This window comes from Falco rusticolus, chromosome 8 (assembly GCF_015220075.1).
Source record: "Falco rusticolus isolate bFalRus1 chromosome 8, bFalRus1.pri, whole genome shotgun sequence".
In the NCBI taxonomy this organism is placed as follows: Eukaryota; Metazoa; Chordata; class Aves; order Falconiformes; family Falconidae; genus Falco; species Falco rusticolus.
The window spans coordinates 44,774,089-44,795,645 of record NC_051194.1 but is presented as its reverse complement, the minus strand read 5'-3'; the positions used below and the strand labels follow the sequence as shown (position 1 = coordinate 44,795,645).

The 21,557-nt window shown below is 40.8% G+C and overlaps 1 protein-coding gene and 1 long non-coding RNA gene across 2 annotated transcripts; one reads left to right on the top strand and one right to left on the bottom strand.

Moving 5' to 3' along the window:
* Positions 1 to 2,776: 2,776 nt before the first annotated feature.
* Positions 2,777 to 15,490, bottom strand: LOC119152236 (cytochrome b reductase 1). Its single transcript, XM_037397209.1, has 4 exons — positions 15,261 to 15,490; positions 7,822 to 8,030; positions 5,215 to 5,369; positions 2,777 to 5,022 (listed from the first exon to the last, which is right to left on the bottom strand). Exons 1-4 carry the CDS (start codon positions 15,445 to 15,447, stop codon positions 4,722 to 4,724), a joined length of 852 nt encoding a protein of 283 aa, XP_037253106.1. The 5' UTR covers positions 15,448 to 15,490; the 3' UTR covers positions 2,777 to 4,721.
* On the top strand, positions 15,380 to 17,319 carry LOC119152237. The gene is made up of 2 exons (XR_005105721.1): positions 15,380 to 15,459; positions 16,263 to 17,319. It is a non-coding gene; the product is annotated as an uncharacterized LOC119152237 (long non-coding RNA).
* The last annotated feature ends 4,238 nt before the right edge of the window (positions 17,320 to 21,557 follow it).

Genomic DNA, 21,557 nt, shown 5'->3' with positions numbered 1-21,557 from the left:
TCAAGTGTGAATACAATTGAGCTTTTACTGAATTTTGTAATAATCAACATATTGAAAAAATAGAGACCATTTTATCATAATTTTCCCCCCAAAATCCAGCCTACAGGAGACTGTTAAGAGAAGTTATCAGCAACAGGGAATTGTCAGGTTTGAATACAGCAATTTTTCTGCTATACTGATGATTCTAACAGTATGTTTTACTCTTCCATGATGATGATGATTTCGGGAAGTTTTAACCAACAGTTGTATGATATTCAGGAATAATCAGTTTATGCTTTATACTTTTAGAAGAGTTTCCAATTAATCTTACTAAGATCGAGAACATACCTTAATTCTTACTTGTTACAGATATATTCATATAGATGGTTTTGCCATTTATAGCATTTTATGATCAATAACTTAATAATTGTGCAGGTGTTAAATCCGGGCCAGAGGATTCCATGGGGTCAAAACTTTTGCTCTATGCTCATTTTTGTCTGAGGGTATTTGGATCTTACAGTGCATTATGTGACCATTATACATCAGAATTTATGATCTTTCCTTGTTTGCTGTGGCAATCTTATGACTGAGGATAGTTTTGGGGTTTTTTCCCCTTCTAACAACTGCTATGAGGAATTTCTATTGTGATCAGAAGGTGAAATACACATTCTTTCTTTATACAACAAATTCCTTTACTTTCTGTTATATACTTATTATCCTTCTAACATTACAGAGTACATAAATTCCATCAGGAAGATCATCAGGAATACTTGGAATTAAGAAATATTTAAGAAATTTTGTACAACTATCCTCCTGTATTCAAAAAAGTAATCATAATTTGATCTGTTGCCAAATTTAGAAAGTTGTATTTTAGTATAATAATATAAAACTGTACTCAGTGGTATCATAAGCTTGAAAAATAATTTTTATTGACATACAAAAAAGAATAAGGAAAATAGACATTGTAATTAAACATTTGCTTTCATCTACAAATAAGTACTGCGAGTAACAAAATAATTCTTTATGGTCTCGTGAACAGTTAGAATCAGAGGAAGGAATTTTCTGAAATAGATGCAAAAGAAAGTCTTCTGAAATAGAAAATATTTGGCAATATCTTTTTAGTCTCTCAATAAAATATCCACATAAACAAGTAATCCATATTTACAATATCATAAGCGATCTTTTTGGTTACATGTAGTAAGAAGTGTATGTGTAATTACTGTACATTCAATTTTAAAATCTAATTTGCACCATCATTTCTCACTTTTATTCATGTTGGAAACACTGTTCTGCTTCTGTTACTGCATGACAGCATGTAAATACATTTAAAAGTATTTTTTTTCAGGCATCTTAAAAAGGTAGCACTTTTAATGTTAGCTTTTGTAACTCCCTATGTTTTTACAGGAATCCAGACTTGGAATGTAAGTTCTACAGTCATGTCCCTCTAAAAACAACAATGTAGAAGATTTTCAAACGTGCACAGAAATCCCGGTAAAACCCCTGAAGTTCTACCTCCCACTTACATCTTTGAAAATACACCTTTTTATTTCCTGTGTCGCTACTATTACCTGTAAGTACAGGTAAGAAAAGTTACATGAAAGGGAAGTTAATGGAAGGCCACTTTGAGAAGCAGCTTTAGGACTATGGGTTGGGTTTTTTTCCGAGAAAATTACTCTCCAAAGTCCAATGTATTTTTATTTAGCACTTGAACTAACCTTATATGTTGCAAGGATTCTTAAAGACCTTTTAAAACAGTTTAGAACAGAAGCTAAAAGCCTATAGCATGTTGAATCTGTTTTAAATTGCATGCACCAAGGTTGAGCAAGGTTTAGGAGCTCATAGCTACTGCATCTCACTGGGATCTTCCAAAGACCAAAGCAGCCAGAAGCCCACAGTTCGTACACATGAGATAACACTGATCATGATAATTTCCCAGCATGGAATCTTCCAGCTCCCACTGAGTTTCCACTATGGTGTTTAACCTCAAAGTTGAAAAACAAAGATATAGTCTGGCAGACTACCCTCAAAAGGTCGCTAATCCTTGATTTTTGATTAGTTTTGTATCATCAGAATAGAGAAGTAAAGAAATGCCACCATTCTTTTTCAAGTATCATTACACTTGAATAGTACAGTACATGGAATAAAATGGAAAACAGAAGGCACACTGGTTACTATAGCTTAACTTCAATAGCATATAGAACCATTCACCTAAAAGCAGTTGATTTCAATACATCCAAGTCAGTGTTGTAACAAAATCAGTAACAGATTTTGTGGTTTTTTCCCCAATATACTGTACAGTTAAAGTTTTTTCCAGAACCATCCTTAGACAATTGTCTACCTTCTGCATAAACAGATGACTTAGTACTATGCAAGTGTTGAATGAGCTCATTTTCACAGGTGGATGAAACACAGTAACAGGCCAATACATACTAACTTCAAAGGCTGTCGCCTGTGTGAGTGCAGTATAAAAAGCTAGCACAGTAAATTACTAGAACAGTTGAGTTCCTTTATTCACTTCACCTGTTACACTTCAAAAGCATTAATACAGCACCTCTCACAAAGACTAAATGTGCCTCCACCAGCTGTAAGATGCTTACTGATCTCACCAATAAAAGCAGACTTGTTGAACAGAACAAGATCAGAAGAAGACAGCACAGTTCAGTGTTCTCCAGAAGCTGCTGCTAATCCCTCCTCCTACTTAATGTTCAATATATAAATTTGTAATAGGATGCATAACATAATCACGTGTCAGGTGAGCACTAATGTCATGTAAAACAAGTGCTCTTGTTTTTCTCTCAGAAAGCTGCTATCAGTACTATATGGATTTTATGCTGAAGCTGCGCAGAACATTTTTAGGGAAGACAGATAATTGTGTGGAACTTGAAACACAGGGAAGAAGCTGTCTGATCCATTGCATGCCGTGGGACTGGAGGAATGCTCACACAATAGTTTAGTATTCCTTCCGTCATACTTGGATTCTATACTAGTGCATTTAAAAACAGCCATTTTATCAAATTAAACAATACACCAGTGCTAGGTGGGTTGCAGTCACCCACCAATATATGTAAGTGAAAACCCAGAACTTGGGGATGTAGTCCTTGAGTACCAAATGGTACAGCAGAAAAGTATTTCAAATAATTTACTGTGCTAGCTTTTTATAACCACATTCAGCAAATAATCAAATGTTAGTACAAATCAAGTAACAGGAACTGAGGTTGCTTCTTGTCAGACAGATGCAAAATAACTCATGACCAAAATTGTTTGTACTAATGCAACACTGAACTACAAAAATTGCATATTTTCTAAAGGTTAATGTTTAAACATTTTAAAAGGCTGAAGATTATAAAAATTTATGTAGTCTTTAAAAAAATAGGAAATTATATGCTGCCTGAAACTGTCTTTATTGCAGCACAGTGGTAAATTTGGACTTGTAGTGGGCTCTGCAGCTTTTACAAGAGATTACAATAGAAAGGCTCACAATTTTGGCCATGTGCAATCAAAATAATCTACCATAATTATTCTTCTATACTAATAAAAATATAAATATTGTTTATATCTGTGAAAATAATGAATGAGGTTAATACTTTAATATTCTAATTTCTAGAAAGAGCTATAAAAGTAAAGTGCCAGTAGAGACTTAAACTGCATTATTTAACACTTTAATTTCAAATAAAAAAGTCATAGAGTTTATATAGTTTGCTTACAGACTAAGGTATGTCTTCATGCCCATCACGATAATGATTTTGAGATTTGGCTTTCATTAAATGGGTAGTGTTTTAATCAAATGAGCAAAGCTCAGCTGTTTCTTGGAGGAAGCATGTCTCACTTCAAGCTCCTTTCCTCTGTGAGACTGCTAGCAGTCTTCTCTGGTTTATAACATCCTAGTTTCTAGTCTATGCTATAAATCAATAGAACCATGCAATCAAATAAGATAGTAAAATACTACCTTCTCGGAGAAAAGGAAGACTTGGCTTAAGTGATACATATTTTCCTAAGTGTGTATATGTAGCTTTCCAAATAAGACAAATTCTGCATTTGGATGTCTTACAGTTTTCTTCGCTTTCAGTAATGATTGTGCATAATCCAAAGCCAGATGTTGTCTGTATACAATATACTTGGCAGAGTCAGTTAAGAGTCCAACAGATATGTTCTGATTAAAAAAAAAACCAAACACCCAACATAGAAGTTTTTGAAGGTAACCTAAAGATCTGAATTCAAAATTTTAGACTAAACATTTTTATGGTGCAACTCTGCAAATTGGTGAGTGACCTCAAGTCCTATAGATCTTAGCAGCTGGTGAGGGGGTTAATCAGCCTGAAAAATCAAGGCTTTAAAAAAGTGGACATTATCAGAAAAATTATGAGTGACCAACTAAATTCTGCCGTCTGGTATACTTCATGAGTCTGATACATAACCTGCAAAATCACTCAGAGCAAAATTTAGTCTGTCTTGTTAACTTACATGATTATAAGAGATATAAGCATTAAGTTAAGACATATTCCAATTTTATGATTTTCCCATTATGTGATGTCATTCACACTCTCATTTTTTAAATGTGGACTGGGCATGAACCAATATAATATATTTGGGACTTACTGGAATTTATATTCATATGCAGAAAACTTGAGTATCTTTGAGCAAGCCATACTGAAAATATAACTCCAACCTATATATCTATCAATATAACTAAATTGGAAGGAACCAAGGAGGGGTTGGCAGTATCATAGTATTGTTACTTTTCTTTACATAGTTGATCGTTGGCCTGCTTCATCAAGTTTGAGGTTTTGTTTTCTGGCTGCTTCACTATTGGTCCTCAGATCAGATTTATCTGCATTACTACCATCTGTCATTGTGGATTCTGCTTCCGTGCCTTCAGGAGTCTCTCCAATGGGCTGCAGAAGTTTAGCATTCTCTTCTGGGGGCCGCTTCCAATGGGGTCTGCTTGCCATCCACAAAATAAGTGCACCAAATATGACAAGCAAAAGACCAAGACAGTTGACCAAAGTTGCCTCTGGTGGGGATGCACTGTATGTAGGATTTTTCCTTTGGAAGGGAAAAAGAAAAAAAGGTCAGTTGTTTTAAAGATAATCCTGGTCTAAAACCCAGCAGTCCTCCTGCTGAGTAGGAGGTCTTTTAAAACAAACCAAAACAAAACTGTCCCAATACTATTATTCTGTGCAAAAAGAAGTACAGTTCGCAATGAATAACCTTAATAAGTGCAAATTAAATACTTACAATGAAAATATAAGCTTTTCTGTGATTCCCATGAGAGCTGTTGCAATCACTGTTGCAAAGATGGTAAGACCCAGATAAACGTGTATTGGCATGAACGCTGCTCGGAGAGGAACTGGAGCAAAAGGGAGCAGAAAGACAGCAAAACCCAAGAAAAGCTAACAACAAACAGATTCATAGTTAAAGCTATATGGGAAACAAGCTACACTTCTCAAGCAGAATAAAAATCATCATAAAAAATCAATTTTGAGACAGCTTCAGGTACATATTTGAGAAGAATTCGCGTTTTTATTTCTGAATGTGTTTCCCTTCAAAACCAAACCAATAATTCAGGATTAGCCCCTGGGAAGAAGACATGAAATATTCTTAAATATCCCACCTAATCTCAATGTCCAAAGTTACTGGTAATGCTAGAACTGCAACCAAACTAAGTACTGGGAACACAAGTTTTTAGTGTCACTAATTCAGCAATATATAAAGTTTAAATTAAAGTACTTCCTTTAGAAGACATTGGTCTCTCATATGTCAATCAGTTGGCATTACAGAGTGAAGATGTGTGTGGTGGCATGAAGTTATTCAGGGGACACGAGTCCTCCCAGTAGCACTAATTTTGTGATGGAAGATAACCCATCATGTCACATGGTTGCAGTCACAGGCTTGCCCAGTAATACTGAAGCTGCATCCCTTCTTTGGTTTGTTCTACCATTATTAATCCCTGCTGCTAAATTAGAAATAGTGTATGAATTTGTATTTCATCTTGCTTTAACTTCCAGTCTTAGTCCTTGGTTTGTCTTTCCATGCTGGAGAAAAGACCCAGTATTTTCTCCCTGGGAAGCTTTTTAATACACTGTAATCAAGTTGTCTCTTAATCTTCTTTAGATCTGCTAAGCAGTTGGAGGTTTTAAAGTCATTCACTGGAAGATAGTTTTTCCAGCTCTCAAATTACTTTTCCAGATTTTCCTTGCATTTTTTTTCCATTAAAAAGAATGTATTCCATAGCATTTCATATTAGTTTTGCTAATGCCATATATGGCAATAAGATAATCTCTTATTAGAGAATTTACTTTTCCTGTTGTCACAGCATTGTGAGAACTCGTTTTACATTTTTGCCCTATGCTTAAATGTATGTTCTTGTGCTATACTATACTAACATATGTTTGGCTTAAATACAATATATGTACACTATTGTTCCTGTAGGTATAGTATTATGTGAGCATCCCTCCTTGATAATTTTTCAATTCTGAGATTAACATGCCATTTCTGGCAAATGCCAAGTGTCTTCTCTATTAGCAGAGATCCTACTTTACGAATATTTTTTAACAACAGTGCTCAATCACTTAACAAACATCAGTCTCTTGACTGGAGACTTACATCCCAGTCTGCCGTAAGTAATGCCACAGTTCTCTTGATGAGACAGGCAAGGCATTAAGAGCCATTGATCATGTTTATAGTAGCAATATTAAAAGTAGAATTAAGATCTTACAATTCTTTATCTTAACCATTAGAAAAAGTGCTGATATTCAGTATAGTAGTAACACACAGCAGCAGTAGTAATAGCATTTCAGCCCTGAAATGAGTGCATTATTAGGATAAGGAAAATCTTAACATAGCTCCTCATTCATTTGTTCAACTATAAAGAATATACTCAACAATGCTGTAATATGCTCTCTTTTCCAAGCATTAAAAGCACTGTTTCAACACTATTTCCTGTACCTCCTGGCCTGAGCAGTGAAGGATAAAAGTTCAGAACCCTCAAAAAAGTTCAAATCCCTCAGCTGGGGATCTTCTGTGCTTGGTCACCAGATAATTAAGTCTTATTTTTTCTTTTTAGTGTTCTGGCAAAAAAAAATCAAGAATCATAATTTGAAGGAACAAAATAAATTTCCATAGTGTAATAATACAATATAGGGAATTCAAAATGTATGTGCAGAAACATCACATCTGTATGTGTACACACTAAATGTCATGGCATGCCTGCTCATCTTCTATGTCAAATGCAAAACATACTAAGCTCATTTTAGATTATGATAACTGGAATTCTCTGCCAACAAGAGCAGTTACAAGTATGCACACAAACATTTATCAAAGTTTTGCTGATTCAGGAAAACTGGTTAGCCAGCAGTAGCTCATTCAAATGTCAGATCCTTTAGATCTGCACTGCTCCCTGCTGCGCTTGTTCTGCTGATAAACAAGTCTTGAGGCCAAGACGTGACTACTTAAAATAATGATAGTTGGAAAAAAAGAAAAACAATAACTTCATTTGAGACTTCCTTAATAAAAGCTCTAACTATATTTAAATATGCTGCCAACAAACCAAATAACTTGCTTTAACTTCAGCAGTTTATAGAGCTTGGAAACGCACTACTGTATAACTGAATAGTAAATAAACTGCCATTATCTCAGCAAATCAACAAAATATGCTTTAAAATACATTTTTCTTTGAAGTTAAAGATACTGTATTTGCACATGTACATACTAATTTGCCAAATCACATAATATAAAATGGGTATCCCAGTAGTTAGAGGGTATTAGTGAGGGCCTATTGTGCCTGAATTACTCAACACGTTCTTCAAATTTACAACTTGTTTATAAATACAGTTAGATTCTGACCTGGAGGGAATAAAATATAACAGCAGCCAGCCCAATCCAGCTGTGCAGACTGTACATGTTAGGAATGTTCCTGGCATTGTGGTATTCAAAGACGGCTACCATAGAAACAATTGCAAGAATCATAGCTATGGTATTTAATCCAGCATGTATGAACTTCATTAGGAGTTTGCTGCACTTCCAGGTCCAGGGCAACCTGTACACAATAATAGCTGAAGAAAGAACAAAAACAAGATGTTATGCTTTACAGGGTAACTTCTCTCAGATTTTAATAATCGTGCCTCATTCACATAGTTCCGTTGTAAATTACAGGAAAATCCAACCTTTAATCCTCTAACACAGTCTATTAAAAGGCTTTTTCTCCTACATATAGCACAGCATATTCCAAATATACAACTGAGGCTTAAGTACAGCTTTAGGGAGATTTCTTCCTAGTTTAAAATAAAACCTTCAGCATGTTTCAAAAAAAACAGCAAACAACTTGGTGTCATCTTTTCCTCATTCCTTAAATTGATCTAACAGGGATTCTGCACAGGATTTTGATTTTTCTACTACTAGTCAGATGGGAGGAACAGGGCCCAATTCTTCGAAAGACCACCTATTGAGAAAGTGTGTAAGGTTATTTTGTAATATTTATTCTCTTTGCCAACTTTGGATAAAGCTGTTGTCACTAATTGTGTAGATACTTGTATGACAATCTATTGCATTGATATTAATAGGACTACTTTAAATGCAAAAATGCTTCTCAGCATAAGGGAATCATAATCGGACTCTTAAGAGACCAAAGGATTTGGCAACTACAACTCTCCCACCACTGTTAGATGAATATAAGGGAGTTTTACCTGATTTTGCATTAATAACTAGCGGACAGCGTTTTGTCCAGTCTGAACAAAACCACAAATTCTAGTGATCTAACTCCACATGGTAGTAAGAATACCTTGGCCTAGGGCTGCTTCTTGCCAAGCTCTTTTCTCAAGGTCCCCACAGCTCCTTCCCTGCCCCAAGGTCCCCTCCCTGTCATATGACCCAGGTGCTTTCCACAGGGGACACACAGTGACCAGATTAGATCACTGAAGCCCCAGGTACATCTGATTACAAGCTAGGTAGTAATTCTGGATGTGTGACAGCCCATAAGTATATTCAGATAACAGGGGACAAATATTTATGAGGACACCTGATCACTTGACCAATAAGGCTAATACCTACATCCTTAATGTCTTGCCTGAGCAAGATGACTGAGCTCTATTCATCTGATTCATCACATCCTCATTTAAGTTTTCTGCTTATGAAATTACATTAAAATATTTACACACAATTAGCTATACTAAAAAAAAAAGAATATGAATATATGCAGGTTTTTTAAAAAGTTCCTGTTCCTGTTCCAAACATTAAGAAATAGTTTTCTTAATGTACCAGGAAAGAGTTTTACCTGATAAATGCAAACATGAGGAAGTTACTTAAGTGATTCTCGTATGCCTTACTTCTCCATAACCATAGCCTTTTATGCAAAAAGCATAGGTTATAGAAAATAAACAGAAATATTCATTCTGTATGTCATGATGAATAATAATAAATTACTAATTTCCAAGGTCTGTTTACACTTTTTTTAAGCTTGGATGCATGCCAGGAAATACAGTAGTGCACTAAATATTTCACAAAGAAAACACTGTTCACAAATGAAATTTCCAGACTACGATCAGATTTTAAATCAATGTATGCTTTTACATACTGTGTGAAAATATAGTACTGGAATGAAAGTGTCTCTTAGAATATTTAAGTGCATACAGTACTTAGGTAGTTCTCAGCTTTCTACTTTTTAAAAGTAACAATAGTAAATCCTACAAAACCAGGAAGATAAAAGCCTTGGTTTTAAGACAGTTTAACATTAATTAAAATTATTTTTATAGACACCGGTATGATTCAGCACAACAAGCTTATGATCACCTCCAACAGTTCCCCAAAAGATACAAGATAGTCTTATACCTTGTTAATATTGACATAATTGCCTGCATCAGACTATTATTAATTAACTTAGTACTAATGATTATGATTTCTAATTTTGTATGCCAAAAGGCCCCAAACAAGCCTCAGCGTCCCACGAGGATATTCCCATTAAAACCTCCTTACTCCATCTTACCATATGGCCCATAGTATTGTCAGTGATTTATTCCAAGTGCAACAGAGTACTGGACTCTGTATGTCTTGAAGTAAACTTGATATGCGTAAACGCTTGTCTCACTTTTCAGTCTTTGATCTCAGAGGATCAAGTCCAGAGTAAAATTTTTGTGTAACATTTTTCTTTGGTGCATAAGATGCTGTCATCTACTTGATTTAATGTCCAAAATCACTATCAAACTCCCTAGTCATACGTTCACATAGTCTCAGATCTCTGTCTGGGCCATGAATTTTCTGGGCTGTTTCCCATAAACAGTATGATAGGAAAGCAAAGATTACAGACTGATGGTTTGGACACTTGTTAACAGTCCTGTGCATTAGCATATTACATGCCACAGCCCAGGACATGTGCCTGATAGTACAATTTGGTTTAATCCTCTTTCCGTCAGGGCTGTGCATGAAGTCATACACTGCAACTGCAGCAGACCTGACTGTTGATTAGTCCCATTTCTTCTGTTCCCCTCTTGTGTGCTTCCCCCTGCCTTTGTCGTAACCGATGTTTTTATAACCAGCAGGAAGAAGCAAGACGATGTGGGGAGCAAAGGGGATAGGAGGAAGCATCTGCTTTCAGTGGTGCAAGCCCTTAAAAACTGACTCAGACATGATGTGTAATTTCATCTCAAAATGAAAATAGCCTGGGTTAGAAGGACATACACAGCTACAGCATTTTCAGTGGTGACATGCTAAAGCAGTCCTGTGAAGAACTTTCTCTACATACAACTCTACTCCTGTTAAGAGAATTGACAGTCTAGGCATCCTTTGACACAGCTTCTTCACTCAGATCTCAGCTCCTGTTTCGATCTCTGATTTTAAAGCACATCACATAGGGGAGAGTGGTCTTGCATTATCTTGTATGTGGCATGGGACACCTGTTCTTTGCCAAACGTACAAAGCAGAATTCTAGGGTTAGCTCTTGTGTATTTCTGACTGGCACGTGCTTCACATGCTGTAGGGAGATGTCATGGATTGCTCATGAGATGCCTTCCACCTTAGAAGGCACACAGCGTGGCTCTGAGAGTGCATTGGGGGGTCACCGCACAGCACCTTACAGCTGCCAGAAAGAAATGTTCCTCTTCACTCCACCTAGTTCCTCTCCTGCTCCTTCTTGGCTGATCCTGTTGCTTACCTTCAGCAAGTTTTGAATGCCCACTAGATTCTTTGGGAACCACTTTAACACCAGAATGGACAAGTGCCCATTTATGACTTCAAAGGGACTGTCCTGGTCTCGGCTGGGATAGAGTTAATTTTCTTCTTAGCTGGTGCAGTGCTGTGTTTTGGATTTAGCATGAGAATAATGTTGGTAACACACTGATGTTTTAGGTGTTGCTACGTAATGTTTATACCAAGTTAAGGACTTTGCAGCTTCTCAGGCCCTGCCAGCGAGAGGGGCTGGAGGGGCACAAGCAATTGGGAGGGGACACAGCCAGGACAGCTGACCCCAACTAGTGAAGGGATATTGCATACCATGGGACGTCATGCTCAGTATTTGAACGGGAGGCAGTTGGTCAGAGCCAGCTGATCAGTGCTCGGGGTCTGGCTGGGCATCAGTCAGTGCATGGTGAGCAACTGTATTGTGCATCACTTGGATGGGGGCTTTTTTCCCCCCCTTTGGGTTTTATTCCTTTCTCTCTCCTTTTCATTACAATTGTTGTTGTTATTATATTTTATTTTATTTTAATTATTAAATTGTTCTTATCTCAACCTACAAGTTCTACCTTTTTTCGAATTCTCCTCCCCATCCCCCTGAGGCAAAGGGGGAGGGAGTGAGCTGGCTGAGGTTAAACCATGACAGGGACTCAAGCCAAGCTCATCATGAGAGCTACCTGCATCTTGACAAGTTGGTTGTGATGAGACCCTTAGAGCTCAGCAGTCATTTGCCCTTCCAATTCTTGAGAATTCCACAGCCCATTGGATGTTAGCAACTCCAGCAATTAGATATTTTTCCTTTGAACAGTTGTTTTGTTATGTTTGAAGCAGAGGTAATCATGTTTGTCAGATAACTCAGAGCAAGCATTATTTTTAGGTGTGATTTCAAGATGAAAGACTGCTTACTTTAGGATATATTTGCACTCCTTCTCCTTGCTTTTGCACATTTCCACCATCTCCCTTCTCCCATCTATGGCACTTTAGAGACCCTTTGTGCAGGCGATTCAACTTTCTATTCCAGCAAAAATTGTACTTGGTGTGGCTGGGTGGGTGTTAGTTTTCTGCTAGTTGAGTTAATTCAGTTTTTGGGTCTGACAAGGGGCAGAGCTGGAACAAACCAACCAGTAGGAAGTTGAAATCTGAGTCAAGGAGAAAGCTGAAAGGAAGAAGTATAGGAAAAGAGTAGGAATATTTCAGCCACAGCGAGCTGTTAGATTCTCTCACCCACCTAAGTAATTTCATCCGTACGGATGAAATTTAATTGACTCTGTAATACCACATGATAATGTGGCAGACCAGGATTTTTCCTTCTCTTTTCTCTGTAAGAACTCTTAAGTAACATTCCTGTTGTATTCTTTTATTAATATAGTGCTGACATTAGGCTACAGCCTTATGTTTTAAGCCTGTTTAAAATACAAGTTATATGATATTTATCAATATAATTGTGCAAGCATCTCTCAAGATTTCTAGTGTCAACCTACAACTTTATTGTATAGTGTTTACATGTGGTTTTTTCCTATCTTTTTTTTTTTTTCAAAAATGTTGCTTTACAAATATGCACACAGACTTTTATTGCCTGTGTTTTTCCCACTTTAAGTCTAGAAAATCATCTGGACAATTACTGTGCACTGACAGTGTTTTGTCAGGTATCATTTACCTATAGATGCTGATCTACAAATAGTAAGTATTAATACTAACATGCCTACAGCCTTTTCATTTGATTGACAAGATATATACAACACATTTATCGGGGCACATGTTCTTCCTAATATGCAATTATAGTCACCCCTTTGCCTCCTACAGACAACAATGTAACATTTCTGTCCTTTGTATAGACCTTCATGAACTCAAGAAACAGTTGATACAGTTATTATTTCAAACACTCCACACATTTAACCAAGATATTTATTAGCTGTTCCTTTCTTCTTTTAACTACTTAAAGAGTTCTTGTACGTGTGAAAGAGGTATCCTGTTCCCCAGTCTTATCCAAATTACTTTTAATTCAATGGCAGACTTCTGTCAGCCAAATTAGAATCAGACTCACAGTGGTATCATATGTTGTTTCATCTTATTTACCACAATACTCCTTCAGTCTCCAACTTCGCTTTTCTTGTTATATAACAGGATTTCCTCCCTAAATACAAATAATGCTCTATTATCAATGAATTCCTTGTATATGTTCCTTTTTTTTTAAGCTATGGTAAACTTCCATTTACTTTACATATAACTTTAACTACACAAGGCTTGAGGCAACATTCTTACTCTGTGACATAGGGAAAAACTGAGTTTCAGAGGGGAAAAAAAAGAAAATGTGTAGGAAAAACCTGCAGAAAAACTCCCCCCTATTTTCTTCGCAAAGCCTATGCTTATATAAAAAACAGTAGTTTGATCACAGTACAGATCTTAGTGAAGTCACCAGGTGTTTCTCATTGCTTATTTATAGCCTGAAATCACACTTCCTATTGAGCAATATTACATAAAACAACTTCAAAATATTGTTTATTGCTCAATAGCAATTTGTAACTTGAAGCCACAAAGCTGAGAACACCCCCCACACCCACTGAAAAAACGAAATTTGCAGTGCATGTTCAAATCACAACATTCCCTTCATAGCCAGAACTGGACAGCCACCCCCTCCTGCATCTTCCAGCCTCTCACTGGCGAGGCTCCTGCCGAAGCAGATGAACCAGCACATGTGATGCAACCATGTTCCACTGGAATGAACGTCCGGATGTGCTGGACAAGCTTTCTGGCTGGACAAATGCAATATAATACTCAGCAGTGAAGCAAGTGTATGTAACATTATTAAAAATTAAATTCTAAGTTTGTCTAGACAAAATTCGAGCTTATCTTCTGTTACAAAGAAAAAATACTCCTGCTTACGTTTATACCTTAAGTCTTCAGGAGGTCTTTGTTACTTAAGAACAGTACAATCTCCGTCCTCTCCCCTCAAAAGTCAGTGGTAAAGCTGTGGGAGAATTTCCACTGTTCTCTGCAATATTTATTTGCCCTTCTTGGAGGAGTTACTAATGTTTCACTTGGTTCTCTTCATGTTGAAACTAGCAAGAATTTTGTCACTGACTTTATAAAAAATTACTGTGGGAAGCTGTTACCTGTGTCAGATTTCTCCGTTAAGTTTTAATGCCATCAGCAAAAAATTGACACTCCCAGATTTCAGGGGTTTTAAGGTACCTTAAATAAGGTGCCTTTATTTTTGCAGTATTTAGGTCTCATTTAAATACATTCACAGGCTAGATAAGCACCTCTGTGGTGCTCTACCATTATCTGCTTCTCAAACTTTACCGGGAGCACAGTGTATTTCTTTCCTAAATTGATACTATCAACTGCAGTGTGTCTTATTTAGGTTTTTTCTTTGAATTAGCCACTTACGCTAACAGCAAAAACAGTTCAAAGTCCAGTATTCCTGCTGGCCTTGAGGAACAACCCCTGTACTTAAGACCTAACATACTAATTGTGTGGGATGGAAAAGGAGATACTGTTCATGTTGTAAGTGTCATGGGAAGCATTTAAAAGCCACTCCAAGGCTGAGCTCTGTGCAATCGAAAGTTCATATACTCTATTAAAAAACAAACAAACCAAACCCCAAAGCCACCACTGCACCGTAATCGTTTTATATTATTTAGGCAACGGGCTTCAGAATGAATTTAAAAGCTGTGGTTTACGAAACAATTTATGCTAAGTCTGGGCCGATGAACTGCGTTTGGACGATGCTTATAACGCTACATTTTCTCTGGCACAACCCCCATTCCTGGATCTGGCTTCAGTGGTACTGAGCTTCCCTTTCTCCTCTTGGGACACGGGAGAGCCAGAAGAGCGGGAGCCAAAGCCAAAACTTTCCTAGGGGGCATTCCTGGCGTGTGGACCCGCAGCTTTGCATAAACCCGGGCTGGCGGGGAAGCGGCACGTCGCCAGCAGCGCTCCGAGCGCCGGGCCATCCCCGGCCAGGGTACACAAGTGCTCGCAGGAGAAACACACACGGCACTGCGGGCTTCTTACAAGGGGCCCTTTGTCCCTCCTCGGTGACCCGCTGTCAGCGCTGCCGGCCGCCCCCCGCCCGCCGCGCCCCCGCCCCTGCCAGCCCCGGCCCGGGCCCCACGCACCGATGCCCTGGATGAAGACGAAGCCGGTGACGACGAGGACGGGGTGCCAGTTGAACTCGCGCGCGCTGCCGTCCCAGCTCAGCCCCTCGCGGTAGTGGAAGACCCAGACGAGGGAGAAGATGACCGACACGAAGCCGGCCAGCAGCGCCGAGGCCAGCAGCGCCAAGAACCGCCCGTAGCCCTCCATCTTCCGAGCCCCGTGCGCGGCAGCGGGCGCCGCGAAGGCAAGGCGGGGCGGGCGGCGGGGCCGGGCCCGGGGCCGGTGGCGGGGCGGCGGGCGGTGGCGGGGCCGGTGGCGGGGCGGCGGGCGGTGGCGGGCCGCAGCGCGCTGCCCGGCCGGCGGGGAGGCCGCGCCGCAGGGGCGGGAGCAGGGCGGCCCTCCGCACCCCCCGCCCTGCCCGGCGGCAGGCCAGCCTCCGCCGGCCGCCCCAGCCCGCTCCTTCCCGGGGAGGTGCCGCTTGGAGTTGTTTCAAAGCCCGTTTTTAGGGGCTCGCCGGGAGCGTTCCCCTGGCGTGCGCAGCTCCGCCCGCCAGGCCGGGCTGCCCCGCAGCGCAGCCAGGAGCGGGTCTCGGCGGGGTCTGCGCCGCGGCTGCCGCGGGGTGGGCCGGGCGGTGGGCGAGGGCCGGTGGGTGCAGGAATTTACAGACGTGCCGTAGCGGTGCCGGCACAGCCGTAACCCCTCCGCAGATCGCGCAGCCCGGCGCCGCTGCCACGGGAGGCAGGCGGCGCGTGCAGAACGTGACGGGCAGGACACGCTCCCCGGCGAGATGATCCCGACCGGTCCCGGCGGATCCCCCGAGCGCCGCGGCATCGGGCCTCGGCAAGGGAGCAGCCAGGGCAGTGCCCGCAGGCGCGGGAAGGGCCGTGGCGGGAGCGGGCGCGGAGCGGGCGGGCACAGCAGCCTCGCCAGGGGGGCGACGGGCAGCGCCAGCCAAAACCGTAACTCGGTAGATTAGGCCAGGTCTGTCAGACCGCATTCGGTCACTTTTTCCTTCGCTGTAGAACGTTCAGCTGGCTCTGAAGCCTGTCCGACGGAGCAGGAGGATACGGCCAAACATACATTCAGCGCTGCTTTTCTGGTATCCGATTAGCTTACTTTTGAGACATACATAGTGTCAAAATACATAAGGATTAGAAATGCATTAATTGAGAGAAAAAAACCCTACTGTCCTCTCTGGCTAGTCTTTGAGCTGTCTGGTATCTTATGCGCGAATTGAAGCTTAAAAAATGAAAGGAAACAGTTTTAGGGAACTTAAAATAGCTTCAGTAGAATAACTGCCAATTACAAACCCAGTGCTTACCGAAGTGTTGGAAACATCTACACAGAGACATGAAGACCAAGCCAGATTGGAGTGGGATGCAAATATACTTCATCATTCTCTCTAATCTCTGAAAAATAGATGTTGGTCCCCGACGTCAGCTTGAGCATCACTTGCGTAATGATGTTCAGCTTTAATTTGCATGGATTTGGTGTGACCTGTTCTCAGCATTTAAGTAGCTGCTCATCCTAGTCACAATGGTAACTAGAACATTGCTATTGTTCAGGTTCACAAGTCACAGCATCTAAAAGAAGTCAAGATCCAAGCCCTGAACCTGCTGATGAATGCACTCGTGTGAACTTCCAAGGATGCCAGCTTGTCAGTAGCTCATGAGGCAAGCAGGTCGTCTCAATATTATGTTTATAAAAATTTTACTGAGTTTTCTGTGGACTGCTTAAATGAAGTTAAAAATATATTTTTCTCTACTTTTCTGGAATCCTTTACTCATTGTCTCTTAAACCATCAAATTGTCTCTGTTGTATTTTCAAAAATTTAATGTTTAGAGTATTGTAAAAGCTTCAGATTTGTGTTGAAATGTTACATATCACAAAGCCTCAGTTTCATACTGCTTGTCAATTCCATACAGGGAATCACAAAATGATTACATGTAATTAAAAAAAAAAGGATTCATAGGACCCCAAATGTGTCTATTCTTTCCGGTTACATGATGTGGTCTAACAAAATGCCTTTTGTCTTTGTAAAGCCTACAAACTAACATAAAATATTTATTGTAATCTGCATTCTATGAACCTAAATCTCCAAATTGCAAAATGCTTCCAGTTCCCACTGATTTCACAAGCTTTGATTACATCCAGTCACCCCGACAGTCCCGTATAGGAACCTTCTACCCAAGTGGATTTTAATTATGCCTAAAACTGTCTTACAGAAGACGATCAATTCCTATAGCTCAAACTGGTGCACCTTGTTAAAGCAGTCTATAACAAGAGCAAACACAGAATTTTATTGAACTGAAAAATGAAGCCCGGTTTTTCCAGCTAACCGTGAACAAGTTGTTTTTAAACCAGAGCTGAAGAAACATGAAAGCTTACAGAGTGCTAAATAAACCAAACCTGAACCAAGCGCTAAATAATTTGTTAGACAAAGTGAAATGTGTTTTATGGAACGTCTGTAATGCAGAAGATATTTCAAGCAGCACAATTAGTAACTTCCATCTGTATTTCTCCTTGTTTGCTGTTCTTCCACCTCTTCATGCCCACTTGATGCAAATGTCGGATTGGTACAGGATCAGAAGCAATATTTAGCACAGCAACGATGTCCAAGGGGATTGCATGTTTACACGGGGGTGGGAGCTCACCATCATACAGCTGACTGCTGAGGGCTGAATGACGCACTTGATGATCTGTTTGGAACATAAACCCCCACTGGCATAAAAATGAAACTACCCCGTATGGGGCTTTTAAGTCTCTTGGATCAACGAACACCTGCTTTTGTTAACCATTACTGTGGATAGGTGCCACAGCAGTATGTAATCTCTGTTCTTTTCTACAGCCTCCTTCTCCTGGAGCATGTTTGTCGTGGTTTAACCCTGGCTGGCAACCAAGCACCGCGCAGCCACTTGCTCACTCCCCACTGGTGGGATGGGGGAGAGAATCGTAAAGGTAATAAAACTCGTGGGTTCAGATAAAGACAGTTTAATAGGTAAAGCAAAAGCCGCACACACAAGCAAAGCAAAACAAGGAATTCATCCATCACTTCCCCTGGGCAGGCAGGTGTTCAGCCATCTCCAGGACAGCAGGGCTCCATCACACATAATGGTGACTTGGGAAGACAAATGCCATAATGCCCAATATTTACCTTTTCCTTCTTCTTCCCCCAGTTTATATACTGAGCATGACAACCCATGGTATGGAATATCCCTTTGGCTAGTCTGGGTCAGGTGTCCTGGATGTGTCCCCTCCCAGTTTCTTGTGCCCCTCCAGCCTTTTTGTTGGTGGTCCCTTAGGGTGGTACCTGCTTCAAGTGGAGCCCTAGCTATGGGCCACTGTCTCTCCAGGGCTATGGCTGCTGCAGCATGAACTTATCCGCAGCCACAGATGCTTGGAGGTGTACCTTCTCCAGCATGGACTGGTCCTCAGACCACAGTCCCTTTAGAGGCATACCTGCTGTGGCACAGACATGACCATGGCCACAGATGCTTTGAGGTATAACTGCTTTGGCATGGACTTATTCATGGCCACAGATGCTTTGGGGTGTCCTGCTCCCCCATGGACTCATCCACAGGTCACAGCCCCTTAGACTTGAGTTCACACTGGAGTCCCAGCCTGTCCAGTACAGCAGTGATGCCCTGGCTATCTGCCAGCCCAGGCATTTTGCCATTGCTGTTATCAAAATGTTCCTGGGCACAGCAGAGTAAGATGATAAGCAGTACGGCAGCACAGCAAGCAGCAAAAGCAAAAAGCAGCCACTAACGAGCACTAGGCTCTAATACACAGTAAGGCAAGCCGGCCCTGTGACAAGCACGGACACCTGCCCTGTAATAGCTAAACAGCAACAACAGCTATGAATTTAAACTAGTACATTCCAATCAAATCTGTCATTATCCTGAACCCTTTGAGGCCCACATTGGGTGATGAAAAAGGACTGTCATGGTTTAACCTCAGCTGGCAACCAAGCACCACGCAGCCACTCTCTCATTCCCCCCTGGTGGGATGGAGGAGACAATCAGAAGGCTGAGTAATAAAACTCGTAGGTTCAGATAAAGACAGTTTAGTAGGTAAAGCAAAAGCTGCACACGCAAGCAAAGCAAACCAAGGAATTCATCAGCCACTTCCCCTGGGCAGGCAGGCATTCAGCCATGCCTGGGAAAGCAAGGCTCCGTCACGTGTAATGGTTACTCAGGAAGACAAATGCTGTAAGGCCGAATGTCTCCCCCTTCCTTCTTCCCCCAGCTTATTGTATACACTCAGCATGACGTTCCATGGTATACAATATCCCTTTGGCTAGTTGGGTCAGCTGTCCTGGCTGTGTCCCCTCCCAATTGCTTGTGCCCCTCCAGCCCCTGTTGCTGGCAGGGCCTGAGAAGCTGCAAAGTCCTTGACTTAGTGTAAACACCACTCAGCAACAACCGAAACCACAATGAGCTACTGACATTGTTCTCACACCGAATCCAGAGCACAGCACTGCGCCAGCTACTAAGAAGAAAATTACCCCTATCCCAGCCGAAACCAGGACAATGTTGATTTTTTCCAGTACAACACCAGCTCTGTCAGCATGGTGCTCCCTCTTAGCAGCTCTGTCAGGACACCATCTCATACACACTTCTTTATCTGCATTGCTGCATTGTCAGATCTAGGAGTAGGATGACTGTGACTTCAGACCTGGAAGAACCTACAAAGCAGACAGACAAAATAAGACCCATAAAACAGACAGAGATTCACAGATTACTTTGAGGAGGATGGAGCGGACCCATGCCTGTAGTGTGGCTGCAGTATGTGGCTGCTTGGCAACTCCTGTCATTATTGCTAAAGCATTCGTGTATTTTGAGGGCAGCAGCCTGGGCATAAATATACATGAATGTTTATCTAAGCAACACGCCATGTCACCATAGATCGTTATTTTGTGCTTTTGATGTAACTTTTTTAATACAGGAAGTTGTTTCCAGTGACCGGTAACTTGTCACAGCTGTAGTTAGCATGTGGCTATAGTCTCTTTTACCAGCTACAACTTTATCTCTGTTTTTCCATGCTGGACAAGTCCTTGAAGATCCCAGCCTTAAAACAGGACATTCCAAACGAGTTACAGTCTCCTTCAAAAGATTTGGATGAGTTTTTCAGAAGCCCTGGTGGCTGTTCATCTTGTAAACAAACAAAACTGCTGAGATAGTCCAGCCAGGTTTGCTCTGGCAGCCCATTTAACTGACTCTTGTGGAAGCTTTAGAAATTAGTCCCTCAGAAGTTACCTCACCAGGAGTAACGCTGACCAATGAGCTTAGGTAGTTAGTGTTTCAGTGGCACAAACAAACCAGAATGATCCTTTCACTCTTTTTGGCACTGAGTTCCATGTCTAAGCAGCAGAACCATTTGACCTTTGCTTTTGAGGGCATTACTTACTTATCTTTGCAAAAATTGTGACTGTTGAATGGGACCCTTCCTAGAAATAATCTTTTTGTACTTTCCACCCTGGAGGGAGCTTTCACTGAAAAAGCATAAGGTACGCAGTGCAGCTTTTGTCCAAAATTCTATACTAGTTATAGGCCAGTCATTACTACCTGTGCAATGAAACTCTTCATTGTCCTTCAATCTGTAGACATTTTGCTTCTGTGAGTTATGAAATACTTTTCTAATAAAGTATTTTGTAAATTTTTTTGAAAATTGTGGAACTGTGGGGCAGTAGTTGGAACTGCCAAAGCAAGACTGTAAAATTTTACGGCTTGCACTTTTTATTTGGCTTGTGCTTTCTCATTTTCTTCCCCATTGCTCAGCAGCCTTGTCAGTGAATATGTACTCAATGACAAGAGAAAGACAGGATGTGCAATCTTTTTATGCTCTAAGCAAATCTTTTCAAGAGAGACCAGTCCTTCCCATCTTTTCAGTCCCTAGGCACTGTCTGGGAAACTCCTCCTACATTTATCAAACACAAACAGAGACAGCGGTAGCACTTCTGGGATCCCATTTTTGCCTCTCTGGCCAGATAGCTGATCATGGAGACATCATGGCGAAGTAGAAAATAAAAAGTGATTTTGTTGAAGCAGAAATGCTGGAAGTATGCTGCTTTGGCCACAAAACAAATGTTTATAAGACAGTTATAAAACCAAGCCAGCTTCCAGGCGGTAGAAAGAAAGGGCAATGGCATTCCAGAGGGCTAAACAGATCTCAGCCCAGGAGCATGGAAATGCACTGTGACCGTGCTGCAAGTTGCATGTTAGAGGCAGGCAACACACGTACGTACCCAAAGCTGAGACTCAATGCAGATCCAGAAGATAATCAGGAAAACTGTCAATGTGTGAGTCGGAATGTGG

Excerpts from the sequence above, each read along its gene's own strand:
- LOC119152236 (XM_037397209.1), bottom strand. The coding sequence starts at position 15,447 with ATGGAGGGCTACGGGCGGTTCTTGGCGCTGCTGGCCTCGGCGCTGCTG. Across the intron at positions 5,370-7,821 it reads TTATATTTTATTCCCTCCAG|CTTTTCTTGGGTTTTGCTGT; the intron begins GTCAGAATCTAA and ends GTTTGTTGTTAG. Across the intron at positions 5,023-5,214 it reads GAAAAGCTTATATTTTCATT|GAAAAATCCTACATACAGTG; the intron begins GTAAGTATTTAA and ends TCCCTTCCAAAG.